At 38.4% G+C, this 20,455-nt stretch overlaps 1 protein-coding gene across 5 annotated transcripts in view; it reads left to right on the forward strand.

Moving 5' to 3' along the window:
* Positions 1-20,455, forward strand: part of DIP2C (disco interacting protein 2 homolog C) — a 320,749-nt gene that overhangs the window by 254,059 nt on the left and 46,235 nt on the right. For all 5 annotated transcript variants that reach the window (XM_065666772.1, XM_065666777.1, XM_065666771.1 and 2 more), the window contains 8 exons: positions 3,979-4,180; positions 5,771-5,880; positions 6,699-6,779; positions 10,384-10,507; positions 12,146-12,267; positions 14,905-15,016; positions 15,136-15,245; positions 18,057-18,187. In XM_065666772.1, coding sequence (XP_065522844.1) covers positions 3,979-4,180; positions 5,771-5,880; positions 6,699-6,779; positions 10,384-10,507; positions 12,146-12,267; positions 14,905-15,016; positions 15,136-15,245; positions 18,057-18,187 — 992 coding nt within the window. The remainder of the gene's footprint in view (positions 1-3,978; positions 4,181-5,770; positions 5,881-6,698; positions 6,780-10,383; positions 10,508-12,145; positions 12,268-14,904; positions 15,017-15,135; positions 15,246-18,056; positions 18,188-20,455) is intronic.

Raw genomic sequence — 20,455 nt, forward strand, 5'->3', positions numbered from 1 at the left:
AGATGACTAAAATCATTCTGGGAGAGAATTATATGTCTCTAGCGCACCATATTGGTAGCTAAAATAAACTGAATGAAACACAGCCTACAAATACTGATTTCTTTCCACTGAAATGAAGTGATTGACTAGCTCAGATCTAGGTTATCTGCATAGAAGACACCTGTTGCAAGTAATCCAATTCCAGCTGTTCGGTGGCTCATGCAAGGCACCTTGTGCTGTGATGAAATACACCTTGGTGGTGGTGTTTCACAGTTTGGTAAGACACAAGCTCCCAAATATTAAAAAATCCAGATCTTGTCCGTACACATGGCAGTCTATGTTAAGGCAGTATCATTACCATACTCAAAGTTTTTTCAACTCTAGTGTCCATATGCAAAAAAAAAAAAAAGATACTTTAGATAGCAGTCATCTTCCATCTCCTCTATCTCCATGGTTAAGCCAATTCTCACTTAAAAGCAATAGGTTTAGTGCAGGTGCAGTCAAATTAAGTCTGTTGCAACCTTGTGAAATGGTCTCAGCTCTGTCTACAGTTGATCACCTGTTACTTGCCTTTCCTACCTTCCTTTCTGTTCTTCCTTAAGGAGTCTTCTCAGGTAAATATATTGCAAACATCTTTTTTGCTTTACCCAAGAGCCAAAGAAAAAAAGATCCCACACAATTCAGGCAAGATGTTTTTATTCATTATTGCTTTGTACTGAATAAGAAAGGAAATCTGTCTATTGTATCCTCGAAGAAAATGGACAAATAAGCTTTCATCATCTCAAGACAGTTTTGCCTTTTCTCTTGATTTAAAAGATAGCCACATTTCATACAGCTAGAGGCATCTCATATTCACAGTTGATCTCAATTATTGCCAAGAAAAGTTAGAAGCTCTAGCTTGTCCTTCACACAGAAAGCCTTTGAAGCACCTTGTAGCACCTAGGGCAACTACTGTAGAAGGAAAGGCTTTTGGATTGCCCATGCTTTGGTAATTTTTATCAGATAGCAAGCTCCTAAAAAAAAGGTTGAAACTCTGGATTTACACTAATCCTGTTTTGTCAGCTGAGCACTTCTGTGGCTTTTAGAGAAATCATGTCTTACACCATTGTAGTAAGTAGAATTCAGTACTGAACACTGTGGAAGTCCTGTGTCAAGTTGCTCCTGCCCAAAGTCAGTCCAGTTATTCTGAGTGTGATCAAGTCAGAGCAGCATCGTAGGCCGTATATCAAAGTATACATATGCGTGGCTGCTTTCATCGCCTATGTGTGAAGTCTACATCTCTGCCATGTCTCACTTTGTGAACAAGAAGTTTCTGGTTCCACTTCAGTTGAGAGCATAGATGGAGTGCAGAAGCCAGGAACATGTGAGATTCTTAGTGCCTCTTTCCCAAACAGAGTTTTAATGACAGATATCAGGAAGTGATAACTAGTTGTATCGTCTGCTAGTGGTGAGCAACATAACAATGTCACACTTGTGTCATGTTTCTCAATGACACTTGTAATAGCAAACTCTACCAAGTTACTACTCATTTCTGGTGATATTTATGAGACTCGCCTGACACCCTGTGTGTGCTGCCTTGTGCCAGCCCTGCCCTACACTGCCTGCTTCTCCTATGCCTTACTGTGCATCTGAATCTCTTCCCAATAGTTGAGCTCATCAGTTTGCAGAACATTCCAGTGGGTTGCACATATTCTGACTTTCCTTGACCCTTTCTGCTCCTCAGGTAGAGCTGCTGTACATACAAGACTATGTTGGACTGCATCTCTGGGTTTTAGCAGAGGCATGATTGGGAGGGCTGATCAGGCTGGGTATGGAGTTTCTGGAGAGTAGTGGAGGAGGAAGGTATTTTAGTGACAGTGTGGGCGAAGATCCTATGTAGCCCAACAGTTCAGTCAGATGGATCCTAGATACTCATTCAGATCTCTTAGGCTGCTGCAAAGTGGTTTGACCCTTCAGGTAGTGTTGTGGTTCCTGTATCTGGCAGACTGGATGTTAGTTTTACCAGTGCCAGCATGCAGGCAGGACTTGACAGAGCTAAGCGATGCTAGGAGATCTGCTGCAGAGCTGTAGAGTGTATGCCTGGATAATTTTATCAGAATGAGATGTTTTCTCAGCTTGAATAACATAACAGTCTGAACTCTACAAGCTCTGGTATCTGTACTCCTTTTTCTCAATGAAACAAGGATAAAAATTCAGATACTTCATTTGCTTCTGGCTAGACAGAGTGATTTCATAAACCAAGCCATCTCATCAAAAGGCATAAATGCCAGTGGTATTAAAATTGACCCAGTGCTCTTCTCTCTCAAAATTTTAAGGCTCAGTTCATCAGTGCTTGTCCTTGTAAAACAAATTTGTATCCTGCTTCAGAAATGTGCCAAGCTCAAAAGTGTGAAAGGTGACAATTTTGGATGACCCATGACATTTTATCAGGCATCGTGCTGAAGGTGTAGCTGTCAAAGGAGACAGTTTGGAAGTCACTGGGGAATCATTATATATAATACCCCCCCATCCCACCCCAGCTGGGTATTGCTTTCCATTCTTCAACACTAGGAGCCACAGTGGTTTACATTTGAATAAGAGTGCTTACTTGCCCTGTAACAGTTTTCCTTCAGGCTGATGTCAGGTGAAGATCCCATGATCTATCATGGATTTTGAGAACCTACAACTAACATTAGGATTAGGAGGTTATGATGGTTTCTGCCAGAAACATGAGACATTGTGTGTTGGCTGTCGTACATATCTCACTACTGCTGATCTTTCAGGTCGCTTGTCTGTAGACCAGCAACAGGGTCTTCCAATACTACCATGAGATCTACCACTACTAAAACTGCCAAGTTTGTAAAATGAATACTGCTTTATTATTTTTTCATATGAAATCTTGCAGTCAAATCAATAAAAAATGAAGCAAAGAGAAGCCAAAAGCAAAGCATTGCTTGTAGTGTCTGTAGAAGGAATTGGTAATTTACTGGTCCTCACTTGAGTACCTATCTACAAATGATTATTTGGTTCTCAGAATATAGATAGTGTCTTCAAGGCAACAGACATACGCATTCAGTCTTCCCACAGTTAAAAATTAAAATGCAAGTGAAGTAAATTACATTTTTGAACACTTAGCTACTCATTAGAAATGCTAGATGTAATTTGTGTCAGTCTGTGTGGATGTCTGAAGTTGTTTTTCTTGCTTGCTGCAACTTTTGCTACCAATGTGAGGAAAATAACTAGTTAAAAAGTATATGGAATTAAACTCTAAGTGCATGGATATTCATGTTTACCAAAGTATATTATGTAGATACTGTACGTTATAGATTTCTTGGAACTGATACTATTTATTCCACTTGTCAGATAGTGAACATAGTTACTATAACATTCAAAGATACTTAATTTTCAGGTTTCATTCAACAGCTTTTTTTCAAGTGGATAGTTTCATAGTTTTTCCTTGTATGTTTTCATTTCCAATTTCTGCCTGATAATCTTTTACACTCTAATCACAGTGAAACAGTTATTATCTTAGAAAATAATTAAAACTTCATAGGCTACATATAACAGTAGGTATATGGTGATAATATTTGAAATTCTTTGCAAGGTAGACTGGAAGTTAAATTGATAGGAATCCTTTTAATTTAATTCTGAGAACTGCACAGGTTAAAATCAGTTTCACACAGGTTGCTAGCCTATCTTAGTAATAAATCTCCAGGATATGTGCTACTAAGATATGCCTAAGACAGATGCCTAGGTAGCATTTCTTAATAGATTTCTGTGTATTTATCATGAGGTTTTTGTTTGCCTTTGTATCTTTTGGAATGAGTGTAATAACATCAGTGTTACATTCCCATCCACCTGTTCTCACTGAAAAGAACCTCCTTATCACTGACATTGCTGAAGTGTCTTTCCATTGCTAGTTAATTATTTGGGTTGTTTTATGCAGTAATTCAGAACATGTGCTTATTAGAATGATGAAAAATTAGCCTTTCATTAAAATCAGCTTCCTGCTTTTTTTAGGCTATTGACAGTATTCATCAAGTGGGTGTCTACTGCTTAGCACTCGTACCAGCAAACACACTTCCCAAGACACCGCTGGGAGGAATACACCTGTCAGAAACCAAACAGCTCTTCTTGGAAGGATCGCTGCATCCTTGTAATGTGCTGATGTGTCCCCACACATGCGTAACAAATCTGCCTAAACCAAGGCAAAAACAACCAGGTGAGTGAAGGCAAAGGGACCATAACTTAATGTTGTGCGTTCATGGTATGGAGAAAAATAACGGAATTCTTAATGCGGGTGAAGATCAGCTTGATCAGCTGTTTCTCTTAAATATTCCAGGTGTATTAAAGACATCATTGGTTTTGGCAGAAGCTAGAAGTACCTTCACAAAGAGTGCAAAGAAAAATACTCCAAAAACCTAAGTTCAGTGAACATGTAAGGCACTGTGAGACCACACCTGGAGTTCTTTGTAAACTCCTTGTTAGTTACATTTAAAGAGGATGGACTGAGACCAAACTAGAGAAAGATAAAATCTGGCTTAGTTGAAGGCTGAGTTTGTGAAGTAGAAATAGAGATAAAGAGGACTGTTGACACTAAGTCAGTGATGGAAGAAGTGCAAATATTTAATAACTGGTCATAAGGGAATTAAGCCCAAGAATGAGGATAAAGGTTTTTACCTGAGTAGGGAGGTTCTGTTTTACAGCAAGTATATTTGAGGTAAAACCCTAGTTTTAAGACAGATCCTCAGAAGTTCTGCCGCACTTTATGAAAAATACTGGATGAAATGGTATAACAAGGCACTGACTCAAGAGGCTGAGAAAACCCTTGTAGCCTGCTGTAGTCCAGTCGCTGATTACTCATGCCCCATAAACATGCAAAATTTAGCAAATTTTTTACTTTTAATCCAATTGCAGATTTTAGTACTCAGATTAATTTCCAGGATCTGGATCTGTAGCCTCAGGCTTAAAACCTGAATTCAGCTACGTTAGACTAAATGTTACTTTCCACTTTGAAAACCAGCTTGGAATATGAAGTGGTTTTACCTTCTAATCTTGAGTATGGGGACTATCCATCATGAATTCATGCAAGTTTGCCAAAAATGTCAGCTTGTTTCTTTATTTAAAACCTTTGGACAAATGTTTCAGAAATAAAGACTATAATTTCAGTTTGTGTTTACTGGGAATGTTAGAGGTTACCAGTGACTTCCACAAACTGAATAAAAGCAATAAAGCCTTTAACTGCAGTGCTCAATTCAGTATTTCTTTATTGCTGCTTTACAAAGCAATAACTGAATTAGGATCAGTGCATTGGAGATACTTATATATGCATTGTATATCACTATAAGGAAAGCAATCCCCGGAACGCAGAAACTAACCTGATTGCATCACATTCTCCCATTTTGTGTAATTGTGACATACTGAGAGAATATTGTTTTCATATTTTTGAAGCAGAGTAGCCTGTAGGTGTTTATTTGAGTTACTTACACATCTTGTATTTTGCCACAAATACCACATACCATCATTGAGGCAAAGCTTGGACATCACAGACTAGAAGTAAAGCAGACAAGATGTGTCTCTGGCTGTAGAGAGACCAGGCTAAATGGGCTTCGCAGTTAGATATGTTTAGACAGGGTAAATCCAGTCCTACGTATCTTCCAGCTACCTGTGGTCCATCAGCCAAAGGCTGTATCAACAGAGATGTGCATAAGGTTTGGTGTGGTGGGGGGCAATAAGGAAAATGTAATGCAAAATAAGTAATAATTCATCCAGAAACAAAGGATTTTTATTGCACATTTCTGCTCTACTCTAGAAATTGGCCCTGCCTCTGTGATGGTGGGGAACTTGGTCTCTGGAAAAAGAATTGCACAGGCCAGTGGTAGAGATTTGGGGCAAATAGAAGATAATGACCAAGCCAGAAAGGTAAGCTGAACTTTTCTGATACAGCTTCTATTTAGCTAGTTAGCACTAAGTTAGGACACTTAGCAGCACATAGATTGTTGTTGTTATTATTATTATTATTGTTGTTGTTGTTGTTGTTGTTGTTGTTATTGCAGAATTTGTTGATGCCTTTTTTAAATTCACACTAAAATATTTCAGAACCCCCATTTACAGCTAAATATAAAATAGACATGAGGGGAAGTCACTGTGTTTTGTTTCAATGGGTTTTTTTTTGTCAGTTTATGTGGGACAACAGAACATGGTAAAAAGTGTTAATGGAGCTTCAACCAGAAATCAGCCTCTTATTATGTATTTTTTACCAAGTTCATGTGGAGTCCAGGGAACTTTGTTTGCATATATGGTCCTGGCCTTATTTGTTGTTATTTTGATCCTGTAAAATTAAGTTAAAATTCATCTCTTTCAGGAGCTTATGTGAAGTAAGTTCTGAGCAGTATAAATATTTCTATGTTTATAGTAAGAAAAAGAGAGGAAGCTAAAGAATTAAAATGGTGCTTAAAATCAGAGAGATCAAAGAACTGTCTTATTGCTTTGAAAGTATATGTAGTAATATAGCCTCAGCAGTGTCTTCACTTCCAGAGAGGCTGCTGCTACTATGCACAAGCATCTCACTATAAATATGTGATGACAAGAGAATTAATTCATGTTTAGTGCTTCTGGGTGTTGATGTAAAATGTAGCATATAAATGAGTAAGACATAGCTAAGCTAGCAAAAATAGTTATCTGTTTTTTAAAGCCAAAAAGTTATTTAGTGTCATGGCTGTCACTCTGCTTTCTTTTAGTTCCTCTTCCTCTCCGAAGTATTGCAGTGGAGAGCTCAGACCACTCCTGACCATGTGCTTTACACTCTACTGAACTGCAGGGTAAGAAGCTCAGATGTTGCTCTGACAGGCTGCGGTATGGGAAATGGCACACCGGTATTTCAGCTGCACCTGTTTCTGCTATGGCTGAACGTGACCTTTCTGTTTCTTTTCCCATTAATACTTAGCTGTTATATTTAATGTTCACTGAAGCAGAAGGGGAAAGAGAATAATCATTGCCAGTTGTCAAAATAGAGATTGCTTTTGTATGAGACAACGTGCCTTACACATTTCTCTTTTCTTTTTCCACCACGTATATGTTGTGGGTGAGCTGACACTGCAAATCTATTTCAGTAGTCATTGTTCCTGTACCAAAGAGTGGTATTTAATACTGCTCACCATCCTGATTTCCAATTAGAAAAGCACAGGCTTGGCAAAATCAGAGTGTTTTCCCTAAATAAAACAATTATAGTTGTTTTGAAACTGGACCATCTGTTGGAGGGGTAAGAATGGGGAAAGGAGGTGAAGAGAAAACGAGGTATGTCCAGACTCTAGCAAGGTCTGCAGCAGATTACTCATCTCTCTGCATATCCTACATTAGGTGCCAGCATGGCACAGGATTTCATTGCTTATAGAAAATTAATTCATGTACATCATACGGTACAGAACTTGGGTTTACTAAGAGTGGGTGATTACAGGCTTCCTAGATGATTGTAAATGACAAGCCAATAATTCCCAAGACCACTGTAGAGGATGAAAGTCTGATTTCAAGCCATCCCGCCTTGGTACATCCAGACGCTTCTGTCAAAACTGGAAAACATATGTAGTATGTCAGGGTTTCCAGGAGAGGAGGGTCCTGGAATAATGCTATTTCGCTGGGCAACCTGGAGTAGCTGGTGTTGTCTCTGCCCATGTGGTCCCTACACAACTTGGATGGGTTCTTAAACCTCCAGTAGTTTGTGAACCTCTGTGAAATAACCACTTACTGTATTTACAGGATATGCTTCCTCAGCCTGTATTACAGTGCTGGTGCCAAAGTTCAGTTAAGGGCTACCAGTAAGTCACTAAATGACCTTATCATTCCATGGAAGCAAAAAATAGTTGAATTTTGAAATTCAACTGAAAGATAGCAGATTTAGATTAGGTGTAAGGAAGAAGGTCTTTACTGTGAGGGTGGTGAGGCACTGGCATGGGTTGCCCAGAGAAGTTGTGTAAGCCCCATCCCTGGAAGTGTTTAGGGCCAGGTTGGGCAGGGCTTGGAGCAGCCTATCTACTGGAAAGAGTCTCTTGCTTGTGGCAGGGCTTTGGAACTGGATGGTCTTTAAGGTGACTTCCAACCCAAACCATTCTGTGATTGTATGATTCAGTTTCTCCCCTACTCTCAAGGTGGAGCATGTTATATGAAATTTGTTTGAAAGACGTAATACTTTATAGAGAGATGTAATGTTTTATGGAAAGGAGTGACAGGTTTGCCTAGGCAAGTTTTATTGCCCATCTAGAATTTTACTTCTGATTTGTAAGTTTTCCTTTTATGTCTTGCTCGTACACTTTGTTCTAAGACATCCAGGCATCTTGCAGTGGATGACTAATAGAAATCCACTGAGATTAGTGTTTTCCTGTAATCCAAGCTTTTTGAGAGTTTGGAATATTTCAAAATTAGTGCAGCACATTACTTCTAGTGTGTGTCATGACAGATTGCAGCACCTTTACACTGTGGGACAGCTCACATAAAAGACCCAAAGGGAGCTGCTGCCTGGTGCTTGCCAATAATTCTTGTCCAACAGCAGGATTGTCCTTCCCTGCACTTCATATAAACAGTGTCTTTCATATAAACACTGCAGCCGGTTCACATGCAGCAAGTGCCAGAAGTCTTAAATGTAAACAAGTTGTGCACAAATTTACATAATTTGCAGCAATTCCTTTTCTGTGTCAGTACGGCCTGTGCACTGATGTATGTGGGGATATAAAGGGTCTTTCTTCCCATGACTATGCAAACAGGCGATTTCTTGAAAGAAGGAAAGAGGATCTTAAGCACATTCATACTGGCAAGTCTACAGTGACAAGGACACCTAGATCACAGGTCATTTTGGCCATATTTAGGGCTGGACAGAAGGAAACTGTCTCTAGACCAGCATCCATATAGTTGCATGTCTTTAGAGGAAGCTTTCATAGTGAAATGTTCTCCGCATTGTTTATAAGACTGATTAAAACTGCTTGAAATGCATTTCAGTAATTGTGGTTGCTGAAGATGTTGAAGAGGAACGCCAAGCCCTGACTTTGTTCTTTTTCTTTTCAATTAGGTTGTCCTCTTTGTTGACAGTTTACAATAAATTCTGTAAATGCCAAGCAGTGCCTGCTGACATGCCACTACTTCTAGTGCTAGACCTTTATCAAATTGCTGTCTTCTCTCTGAAGCTTGTGGTCAATAAATACTGTGGTATTTATTGTGGAATGGTGATGGTGGATAGAAAACAGTAATTAGGGAAAATGCTTATTATTCCTTGCCTTGTTAAAATAGATTATAAAGAATATTTCTTTAAAAAAGTAGACCTTCTTGCTTTCTCTCTTAATGTTTTTGATTGCATTGCATTGCATTTTTTTTCAGAAAAAAATGTTGTTTTGAGTGTATGCATAGTTTTGTCTTTTTTAACCTCCATTTTTTCGATCTCGTTATTTTTAAATGCACTTAGTGCTTGCTAAGCACTCTCTTAGTGCCAGAGACTGAAATCCTCTTTTCCCACACAGCAGTTGCACAAGAAGAGGTGTAGCCCTTTCTATACTACCCTGCACTGCCTTTATCTCAGCACAGACCTGGCCAGCCCAGCTCTAGGCACAGTCAGTCTGTCCTGCACATTCATTTTTAGTCTTCTCTTCTGAGGTGTCAGCTGTGGTAATGAATTCCGTGATACAGATGTGTACATATATATACACACATATAGATACTTAGAAAATGCAAGAACTGTAACACTCATCCAATTTAAAGCACTATATGTGTTTGATAATTTGGGGTTAGCACTGTTTGAAATGCTTCAAAAAGCCAAACTCTGTAGCATATTGTCACTTCCCCTTTTTTCTTCATGCTGACTAGAGTTACTGAAATTCAACAAATGCCTTTCTTCTCTATTTTATTTATATGCGTGTGCTTAGCTTTTGTTCCAAATTCTTTTCCCTGTCACAAAGTATTGTTTTCTCCTGTCTTTTGTCTCTTGTCTGTTGAAGTATTTCTGCTGTGCCATTTGGCTTCACGCCAGCATGCAGACAACGAAGTGCGATTTTCAGGATTGCTCTCCACAGATTTTCCAGATTGCTGCAGAGACCATAAAGGCACTTCCCTGGCTGTAGCAGGGAAAACGCTGCTGATGTAGCGAGGGAGGTACAAGTTACATGGGCAGGATATTAATATACTACTGTACTCCCTTGGTTGGAGTGAAAACACTGTTGGGGGTAGACGGTACAGAGAAAGGAACAGAGACCATTCTTCTGCTTTACAAGCATCTTTTTTCCCTCCAAATACAGTTTGGTATAAGGCTGAAGTTTTCTGTATTTAATTTTATTTCATGACATATTGTGGCTGCACCTCATCCAGTAACTTCTCAAAGTGAAGAGGGAAACAGAGTTTCGGCACGTTGCATTATCTTCTGTGACATTTATCTTTCTTCCTGTGCAGGGAACAATAGCCAACTCACTAACTTGTGTCCAGCTACATAAACGAGCTGAAAAGATAGCTGTCATGTTGATGGAAAGGGGGCATTTACAAGATGGAGACCACGTGGCTTTGGTTTACCCACCAGGTAAAGAACTGTCATGTTTGGTACCTTGGTAGTCCCAAAAGTTTATCAAGATAATTTGGAACAGTGCTGCATTGATGGCATTATCAACCTGTAAACCATGACAATTGGCAAAACATAAAATATTTGCCTTATGTGTATTTCTTTGAACTTTGTCAAACATATTTAAAAGAATTCCACTTTGCATATGTGCATAGATATTATTTCTTTGGGTTCAGATTAAGATTAGCCTGTGTTTTTAAAACCTGTCTCTTAAAAGCAGTCAAATTTAATTACTGCTTTTCTTTTAGTTTGTTGGAAATATACTATTTTATAAGCATCCAGCTCTACTAACATATTCCATCTACTTACTGAGTGTTCTTAGATTCATCTGTTGAATTACCCCTTGGAAATGCTGCTTCATGAGAGTAAAGCAGCAACACCTGGGAGATATTCAGTGGGTTTTTAGAGAGAAATATCATGGATAAATAACAGTTTATTAAGAAATACCAAATTGTAATCACTATTTTATCTATAGATCTCTAATCTTGACAGCTCTTTGGGCTTGGATTTCATCTTCTGACATAAGGGCTTTTAAGCTTGTGTTAACTAGTACCATGTTTGACATTTGCTTGAAATTATTTCTGATCTAGTGCTGCTCTTTTATCTTTAGCATTTCATGTGTGTTGGTGAAATAAACAGTCTGATTTAAGGTCTGTATTGTGATACATAGTTGGTAGGGGCTGCGAGACACTGGTAAACTCTTTATAGGAATAATTTCTCCACAGTTAATATAGGAAAACCTTTTCCACAAAAGAAGGCTAGCATTTTAAACTGAAGGTTTTATTTTCTGTATGTTACTTCCCATGAATAAAGCATTTTTATTGAAGGAACAAGAATTTACCAGTACTGCACATCCTCTTCCACTGAAAGGGTAAAACAGCCCCCGTTGTCATCTTGCCACAGCCTGTGTACAAGACCAGGGATCTATCAAACAACATATTCAAGGGTTCTTTGTGCTGGTGTTTGTTTGGCCTCTTTAGACGGCTTGAAGTGTGCTGTTCACAATCTGTTGCTTGCCGTCAATATTTATATAGAACACCACCTAGTTTTATTTTGAAGCAGGATTTCAAAATTATAACTTTCTTTTTTTACTGTAAAATTTCATGTAGGTAAGTCAAATCTGCATATCTGAGATTAAAAATGACGTGAGAAAGTATGTAATGAAACCTCCAAATGATCTTTCTGCAGCTGATAGGAGCAGGCATCATCCTACCTCATGCTTTTGCTGGGACATCCTTCCTGTAGACTCTTATTTGTCTATAAATGTAAATTTAGGAAGATAATTAATGTGTAAAAATCAGTCTTTTTTTAACAGGTTACTTCCTGATCATATAAGTGGAATTCAGCTAAATGATGGTATCTGGCTATAGCTTTGTGTGTCGCCTTTGGTGTTTCATGCTCAGAAGAACAGTACAATTGAAAGGAGTCAGTGAAGCTGAACAAATACTGACAAGGGGCTGAAAAAGAAGTCTGTTAAAGGGCTTAGTCGCTCATTTAACCTTCTGAGTTGAGTTCCAAGTAATATTTATGCTGACATAGGTGTCTGTGATTAACTGATTTGATTTTCAGGGGAGGATTTTTGTTTTGTTCTTCATGCAGGAATAGACCTGATTGCAGCATTTTATGGATGCCTGTATGCAGGCTGTGTGCCAATAACAGTTCGACCTCCGCATCCCCAGAACATAGCTACCACATTACCTACAGTGAAGATGATTGTGGAGGTGAGCAAACACCTGAAAGTGCACAAGGAGTTTAAATGGTAGATAGGAAATGGTTTTGCAGAGACTTTAGGAACGGAAACTTAAGTGAGTGGTGGTGTAGGTTGACGAGCTCTATTCCTTCCAAAAATTCTTGGCTTCAGTGTGTTGCAGCATCAACAATGCTTGACATGCACCACCTTCTGACTTCTGCTGCCACCATTATGCTACTTCTTTCAAGAAGTATATTTTAAGAAATGCTTTCAGGATTCCTCATGTGGCAAAGCTACACTGACTGTTGAAAAAAAAACCCTAAAATTACACGATGGTGATTTGGCCTTAGTTCCGTACATCTAATTGTTTTGCAGTTTAGAACAATTTCAAAGTTCTGTTGTGAAGATGTTGGTCAGTATTTTGTTTCATCCAGAGAAGTGTTCCTCAGACTTCTTCATTCAGCACTTTCTTTTGGTAGTTTGGATTTATCTAATGGTGTTTAGTCTTTGTTGCACATAAATAACTTCATTGTGGTTGTTACTGAGGAAAATAAAATGGTTACAAAGAGATAGTCTTTTACATCTGGCAGTTTCTAATCTATTGAATGGAATTCTGAGTCTCTGACAAAACAAGTTGAAACAAATGTCTTTTTAACATTTCTAATTAATGTTGATACTTTCAAGTAATAAGTACTAGAGATAGTTATAATTTATGGCTTTCCTTACAGCATCACAAGCCAAATATTAGTAGAGGTAACAGAAATTGTCTTCAGGGTTCTCATTATATAATAGTTTGGCACTCACAGTTTTCAAGCATCAGTTGCTAAAATCATATAAGCTATGTAAAATATGATATTTTGGTTTTCTTTTGATGTTTAATAACCAAATTAGATCTGTTAGGTTTCATGATGAAAAACTAAGTACAGGTCTAAGCTGATTTGTAATCATTGTCCGTTCAATAGATTAACTTTGAATAAAATGTTGAAATGTATTAGCTATAATAATGCCAGTTTGACTTAAAAGCCTCTCAGCTCTGATTTACACAAGATTTTCTTTGATTTTGGAGAGGAATGACCTTGTGGAAAATAAAATATTGAAGCTGTTCCTTCATTGACAAAGCAATCATACAAATTTTCTGGTGTGATGAGGTCAAAACCTTCTCTGACATGCTATATGACTACACAGCACCTTTTGAAGTCAGTAAAAATGACTTCTGGGCAAAATTTGGTCTACATAATTGTGTCTTGGTGATGAACTGGTTGTAGTAAAATATAACTGAACTTTATTGAACCCCATCTCAAGCAGTTGCTAATTTGTAGCTCAGATGTCTTCTTTCTCCTTCCCACCATCCCCTTGTGTTTACCTCTGACTTGCTATTCTCCAGACATGGACATTCTGTATTTTAATGAACCTCCTGATCTCCCAGATAACGTAATTCCTGAGAGAGCTAGTAACTACCAACTCATGAAATTCCTTTTGATTTATGGCTTCACTAGAAGATTAAGAACACCTATGTAAGAATTACCTTGCCTTGACATGACAGTGACATGATTGGAGTGAGGAATGCTACAGTGGCTTCATTTGTCTTTGCTTCTAGCTTGAAATATTTAGATTGTTCATACAGGGAAATCATGGAGTTAGAGGAAGTAAGTAGAGCTAGGGTCAGTGCTTTTATGCTTCTGTTTCCTCATGTGCTCTATAAAGTTGACTTACATGAGATTACTGTTGACAGAAGTGTATCTCTTCTGCTCCAGGGTAAAATTCAATGTACATATTGTTAGTGATTTCCATAAGTTGAACATGAGAAATTCTGTGTGTAACGAAATGTTTCAGATTCCTTAAAGAAAAAAAACAAACCTCTTAGCTTAGTTCCTCAAAGTTTCATAAAAGAAGAATAATGTTGCCTTTTCAGTTTTTCCTCTGTACTATCTTCAGTGAGCAACAGTGTTCATATTAATGTTTGTCTGAATATATCCTTAAATATATTATTTTTTATAATCAGTAAGAAATAGTCTAGTAGTTGCTACTTATTAATTTTAAAAGCAGCAAATCTAAAAGGAGAATAGAGTCAGCACGTCATCTAGAATTCAGTGCAGATGGTATTTGAAGTAAGCTCCACATTTCATTCCTTAGTGCCACTTGCACAATTTGTGGTCTAGAGCTACTTTTGCCAGTAATCAGAAGAGTTCCCAGTGGTTTATCACTAGCATAGGAATTGGAAATACGTGGGTAACAAAATTGACTTAAGATAGTGAAATTATTCATATAAATGTCAGGCTAGGTTTTGGGTTATGTGAAAATACTGTTTATAAACCAAGATATATCGCCATCAAATAGGAAGTGCTCTGGTCACAGCATTCTACACTGGCATTCTGGGTTGATAACTGCTAAAATGTTTTGGAAAAGCCACATTCTCACTATTAAGGTGCCTTTAGTTTCATTACAACACTTCTCAAAGTGTAATTTTCATGTAATTTGTAAAACTCACATGTCTTCGTCTGCTTTGTGAGCTACATTTTTTGTGCATCTCTCTACCTGCTGATTGGAAAACGTAAGACTAATATGCCTGTGTCCTGTTCTGGCAGAAAATAAATCATGGTCTTGCTCATTTTTATGGGAGAATTAATCAGTATCCCATTGTATTCTTATTTATTTCTTAAATTCCTAGGTGAGCCGCTCTGCCTGCTTAATGACTACACAATTAATATGTAAATTGTTACGGTCGCGAGAGGCAGCAGCAGCAGTGGATGTCAGAACATGGCCTCCGGTACTAGATACAGGTGAGTACTAAGGCTAGGAGACCTCTGTGTCTTCTCTTATCGTTGCATTTGTCAAGCCCTCAGAGGTCTATCTGTCATGGGAGTAAGACACGCACACTTTCTTTCTCTGTTTTCACTAGATGATTTGCCAAAGAAGCGACCTGCACAGATCTACAAACCTTCTAACCCCGAAACGCTTGCTTACCTTGACTTCAGTGTCTCCACAACTGGCATGCTAGCAGGGGTAAAGGTAGGGACTTCTTGTTGAAGCTTGCATTGCTGCTGTCAATCACACCTGGCTGGCAGGTGGTACATTGCTCTTGATTTGTAACTCCTCTTGATTTTTGGTAATAGAAATGGAATTGCTTCCTTCCTTGCAGTCATTATTCAATTCCGTTAATATTAAATTAGTTCCATACTTGCTAGGGTACTGTGTGAGGTGAGTTTAGCTCCTCTTCTCCTCAGACTAAAAATTTCATTCCAGTATCCATGCAGATAGCCCACTACTTGTCTGCCTGAAGCATTCTTTAACTGGCACATCTATTATTTCCATTTTATGAAGGAAATGAGATTTACTCATCCTTTTTTTACTCATGCTAATACCCATTCATTGTTTCCTCCTTGTTGCAACTCAGCTACTGGCAATTGCCATTCAATATTCTTTTCTTCATGCAGTTAAGGGAACTGCTGATGTTTCTGGTATATTCACCTGGTACAATACTAGAGTAAGCAGCAAAAAAATCATTGATGTATTTGTTTGATAAGCTTAGGCATCCTGGGCTGTTTTAAATTTCTATTCTGCCATTTTCTCCAACCCTTTACCCACAGTTCATCAAAGCTGATTTATGTAGCTGTTAACTTAAATATTGTTATAGTGTTGGTTTCACCAACACACAGGCAAATGTAAAATCACTGTTATTCTTACCTTCTTATTATTCTTCCTTATTCCTAACTGTTGCATATCCAAGGATTATGATTACTTCAGCAATCTCTGCTGACATATCACACTTATAGCCTGTATTGAATTCGTCATACTTTTGGGCATCACTCATCTATTTTTAGAAGCTGTCAGCATTCTTTATAAGCAAAGAAAGCATTGTTTTCCTAGTTTTTGTGTGGAGAATTAGAAGCAGGAAGCAGTGAACTAGCCAGCCTGAGACTGACTGATGGTTGAATGGTGAGCTGGCTGATGGTCATGTATAGAGCACTCCTGGACGATTCATTTCTTCTAACTTTAAATAGCCGCAATGCCTACAGATGTGGATTACTCATTGGGCTCCTCAGTAATCAAGAGAGAAGCAAGGACTTTTAGGGTCTGACTTGTCTGAAACATCTAGTTTTGAATGGGATGAATGTCACGTAAGTCTTCATTTCTTCTAAAGGGAGCCTTAAATGATTGTTTCAGATGCAGTCATCCAGATTAAATCTGGCATGAATTCCACCTTATCAAGCTTGCAGGAATGACTACTGACAATGCAGAGTCAGTATCTGAAGAGCTTCAAAGATGGCCAAAGGCAGGGCCAGTCAATGAACCTTTTCTTAATGTGGCCAAAGGGAAATCCAGATAAACCCATCAAGGAATTCTCAATTAGCTTCTGAAATCTGGGTCACAGCACTTCCAGGTTGCTAATTCAGCAGGTTTATGTAAACAGTTACCATCTGCTAGATAATCATTAGTGTTCAATTAATTGCAAAAGGATTGTGAGAGGCCACGAGGCTTATATCCGTAATGCAGTGGTGTTAAATTAAAAAAAAAAAGAAAAGAAAATGGCTAAACAACTCACGTGGCTTCTGAAAAGTTGATAAATGTTTTGTAATCACTTTGGAAGTAGTAGATTCCACTGACATTCGCTCTCAGCCTTTTCAATAGCTCGCACCCAGTATTGTGTAAAAATTTACAGAATAATACCAGTTCTGGACCTCTGGAGTTCAGTATAATTATGTGTGTAAAAGTGGTCTTGATTCAGCTACAGTAGAATTAATCTCTGCAGACGGCCAATGATCATTGTGGGGATACCTGTTTTGAGCTGGTCCTTTTGCATCACTTGGAACATGTCCAGCCTCCGTTACAGCTTTCACTGGCAATGGAGGAAAAGTCACTTCTGAAGCTTTATTCCCCTGTTTACCTTAAGATCAAATAAATTTTACCTTCCAAGTGCCTGTTCCCCTCCATTGACTCTTAACAGTACATAAGGCAACTAGCTCAGTATGTGGCAGAGTTCAAGGGTTAGATGAGTTAAATCCTATCCAGGCTGTATTTCTAACACGGGTATCTTTCTTGTTATTAACAGAGAGGACAAAGATTAAAAGATGTAATTCTGTTCCCACTGCAGTTAGAACTTCTAAGCCAGGATGCGTGAGCGTAGGAAATGTCCTAACACTAGGGGAAGGATCAGAAGAACTTCCTTTTAATTGTTGGGTTTTTTTTTTTGTTGTTGTTTCTGCTTTCTGCTTGTTTTATCTCTGAGAGTTTCTTGCCATGATTTTAAAAGCCTGTTTCTCAGTTAGGAGCTGGAGAACCTGAAGACATTTTACAGAAACTTTACTGAGTTTTTGGGGGATCTTTCTCACTGAATGATTAGGTCCTTAGTACTGTTTTGCATGCAAAATGCTCTTCAATTTAAAAAGTCCATCAACTTTTTTTATTTATTGCATTAAGAAATATGTACTTAGAAGCATGTTACTTATTATCTGCAAAATATTTCGTTCAGATCCTGCAGTCATTCATTCCTTTGTTCTTTGAGGAAGCTTAGCTTGTTACCATTAGCTTTGCGTACAGCTTGGAGCACATTTTCAAACCACTCACAGCTTTCTCCCTAAATCACTTCAAACGTACCATTCATTCTGTCTCCCTTACCCTTTCACGATTATTTGGATGCCCTCTTAAAGGAAAATTACGTTTTCTTAGATATAAATTACATGTGTGTTTACTCTGAGCACAAAGTCAATATTTATTTGTTTTCTTTATCCTGTAGCAGATTTAAGCACTTGGCGCGGTTTTGGAATGAGCCTTCCAAATGACATAGTTGATCATTTTAATTACTTTGCTGTTGTCTTTCAGATGTCTCATGCAGCCACTAGTGCCTTTTGTCGTTCTATTAAGCTGCAGTGTGAGCTTTATCCCTCCAGAGAAGTCGCTATTTGCTTGGACCCCTACTGTGGACTTGGGTTTGTCCTCTGGTGCCTCTGCAGGTGAGGTTTCTCCTCAGCCTTTTGAAATACTGTTTCCATTGTACTACGGCACAACAAACTGGATGATGTGAGTGATAAAAGGATGAGAAAAACAGACACTACTTCTGGGACTGACAAAAGCAATTGGAATTGCTGGAAGCTATACCGAGAGCGCTGTACAGAGAATACGCTTTGTCTGAGCAGGGCATGGCTGTAGGTGGTTAGATTTAGGAGTGCAGAACATCAACACAGCTGCTCATTGACTTCCTGCAGGTTTACAGCTGTTTCCACAGAGTCGTTCTAGTTTTATTTGATGAAGGCAGAGCTTTTCCAATATTACCTTAAGGAAGTGGTTTGCTGATGTCCTCTTTTTCATTCTCAGTCTGAAAGTACAAGTAGATATCTGGGACTTCCTCATTTGTGTGACTTACGGATGTGAGTTTTGCAGAGACATGAAGACGTGTCTTCTTGCAGAAGGGTGCTTTTGTGGCAGTAGCAAAGCTATCAGAAAAAAACAGTGAAATGTGAATCAGCTTTTTTGTTCGAAAGTTTAGAAATCTAGCAGTTCTGTCAATCTCTATACTCTAGGGAAGTTACAGTTGCTGTAACTGAAAGCAGTTCCATCGATTCTTTTCTCTCTCTTTTTTTTTTTTCCAAGTTAGCTTGGTTGATGCAGAGGCAAAGGGAGAGAGCTATGGGAGTGTTAATAGAGCACATTTTTATGAAGATACAGTATCTTGTCTCCCTCCATCGAAAGTTCTTTGGTGTTAGCAGTACTGCTATTTTTAGTTACTAAAATGAAGATAATCCAGTAAATATATTGAAGCTTAAAAAAAATAAGAACAACAAAACAAAAAAAACCCAAAAACAACTCAGAAAACCTTTCAGAAATTTTAATTAAATTACTCATTTTAAGTTAAATTCTTAAAATATTGTTTGTGGCTCCCCCATCCTTGGCTGTGTTCAGGCTCAGGTTAGATAGGGCTTTGAGCAACCTGGTTTAGTGGAAGGTGTCCCTGCCAATGGCAGGGGATTGGAACTGGATGATCTTTAAGGTGCCTTCCAACCCAAGCCATTCTATGATTCTGTGATTTCCTATATAGACTTGTGTGTTCCAGCATGCCCTGATGTCAACTGTTAGGCCCGCACTCTGCTGGGGGCTAAGCCAAATCTGCCATGATGCATTCAGTGAGACCATGGAAGGATGGTAGAGCACCATAGGAGAGTTCAGCTAAGGAGTTTATTATTGTATGGGATAATGTTGGGACATGGAGCATCTGAGAATAACTTCTGTGCAGTATCATGATTGAACCATGAAATACAGATAAATGTTAACCTGTCCAAAACCCAAGTAATTTGTGGTGCCCATGACTCTCCTGAATATAGAAATATTTGTTTCTTCCAGAAATGTATTTGCAACAAATAAGTATTTGATGCCCTTAGGTCCCTCCCAATATTTATACTATTCAGCCTTTTAGGAGGAGAAGCTTGTTTATGACTGGCAACTGAATTCAGGCAGCAAGCCTTTGGGAGAAAGCAATCAAGGTCCGTGCCCCTCTGTAGCTTACAGAAGGAATAGAAAACTTTATACCATTTTCAAAGAAGAGAAAGGAAACGAGGGAGTTGAAGGAACTGAGGTCAGGCCAGCAACACTCTAATCTTAGGAACCATTGTGTCAATCTCTTCTTTGCCACTGATTTCCTGTTCATATAAAACAAGAAAAATTGCAGGCTTCTTGAATTGCAACTGTCATTTAGAGAATGCTGATGTCAGATAGAGCTTCATTAATTCCACTTACAAACTTAATTTCCATTTCATTACTATTTTAGAAATGAGTATTATTTCATCTGATAGCAAAAAATACATCCTGGAGGCTATTAGAATCTTCCTAACTTTGCAGCTTTGCATTTTACTCTTTGTAGTTTAGTGTACTCAAATCCTCCCCAACGTTTTACAGTCCATATTTCTACCTCAGAGGATTCTACTGTAAAGTTATGACTGTCTGTCACCACTCCCATTAACTAAATTAATTCTTTTAATGATATATGGAAATGAAGTTAGATCTTCAATTTTTGATCAGCTAGGAGGTTTTGAGAGGTAAAAAGGAACTTTCAGTTTAGGAGCCCACCAGGAAGAGACAGCAACCTCCTGTGCTGCATGCTGTTGAAATGACAAGTACATTTTAATCCGTTTAGTAACTAGACCAAAAGAGGCACTGATTCAGGAATGAAAGAAAAACTAACCTTTTATCCCCATTGTAGGTTCTTAGACGTTGTGCTGGCCTGCTTC

Source organism: Lathamus discolor, chromosome 2, assembly GCF_037157495.1.
Source record: "Lathamus discolor isolate bLatDis1 chromosome 2, bLatDis1.hap1, whole genome shotgun sequence".
NCBI classification, from domain to species: Eukaryota; Metazoa; Chordata; class Aves; order Psittaciformes; family Psittacidae; genus Lathamus; species Lathamus discolor.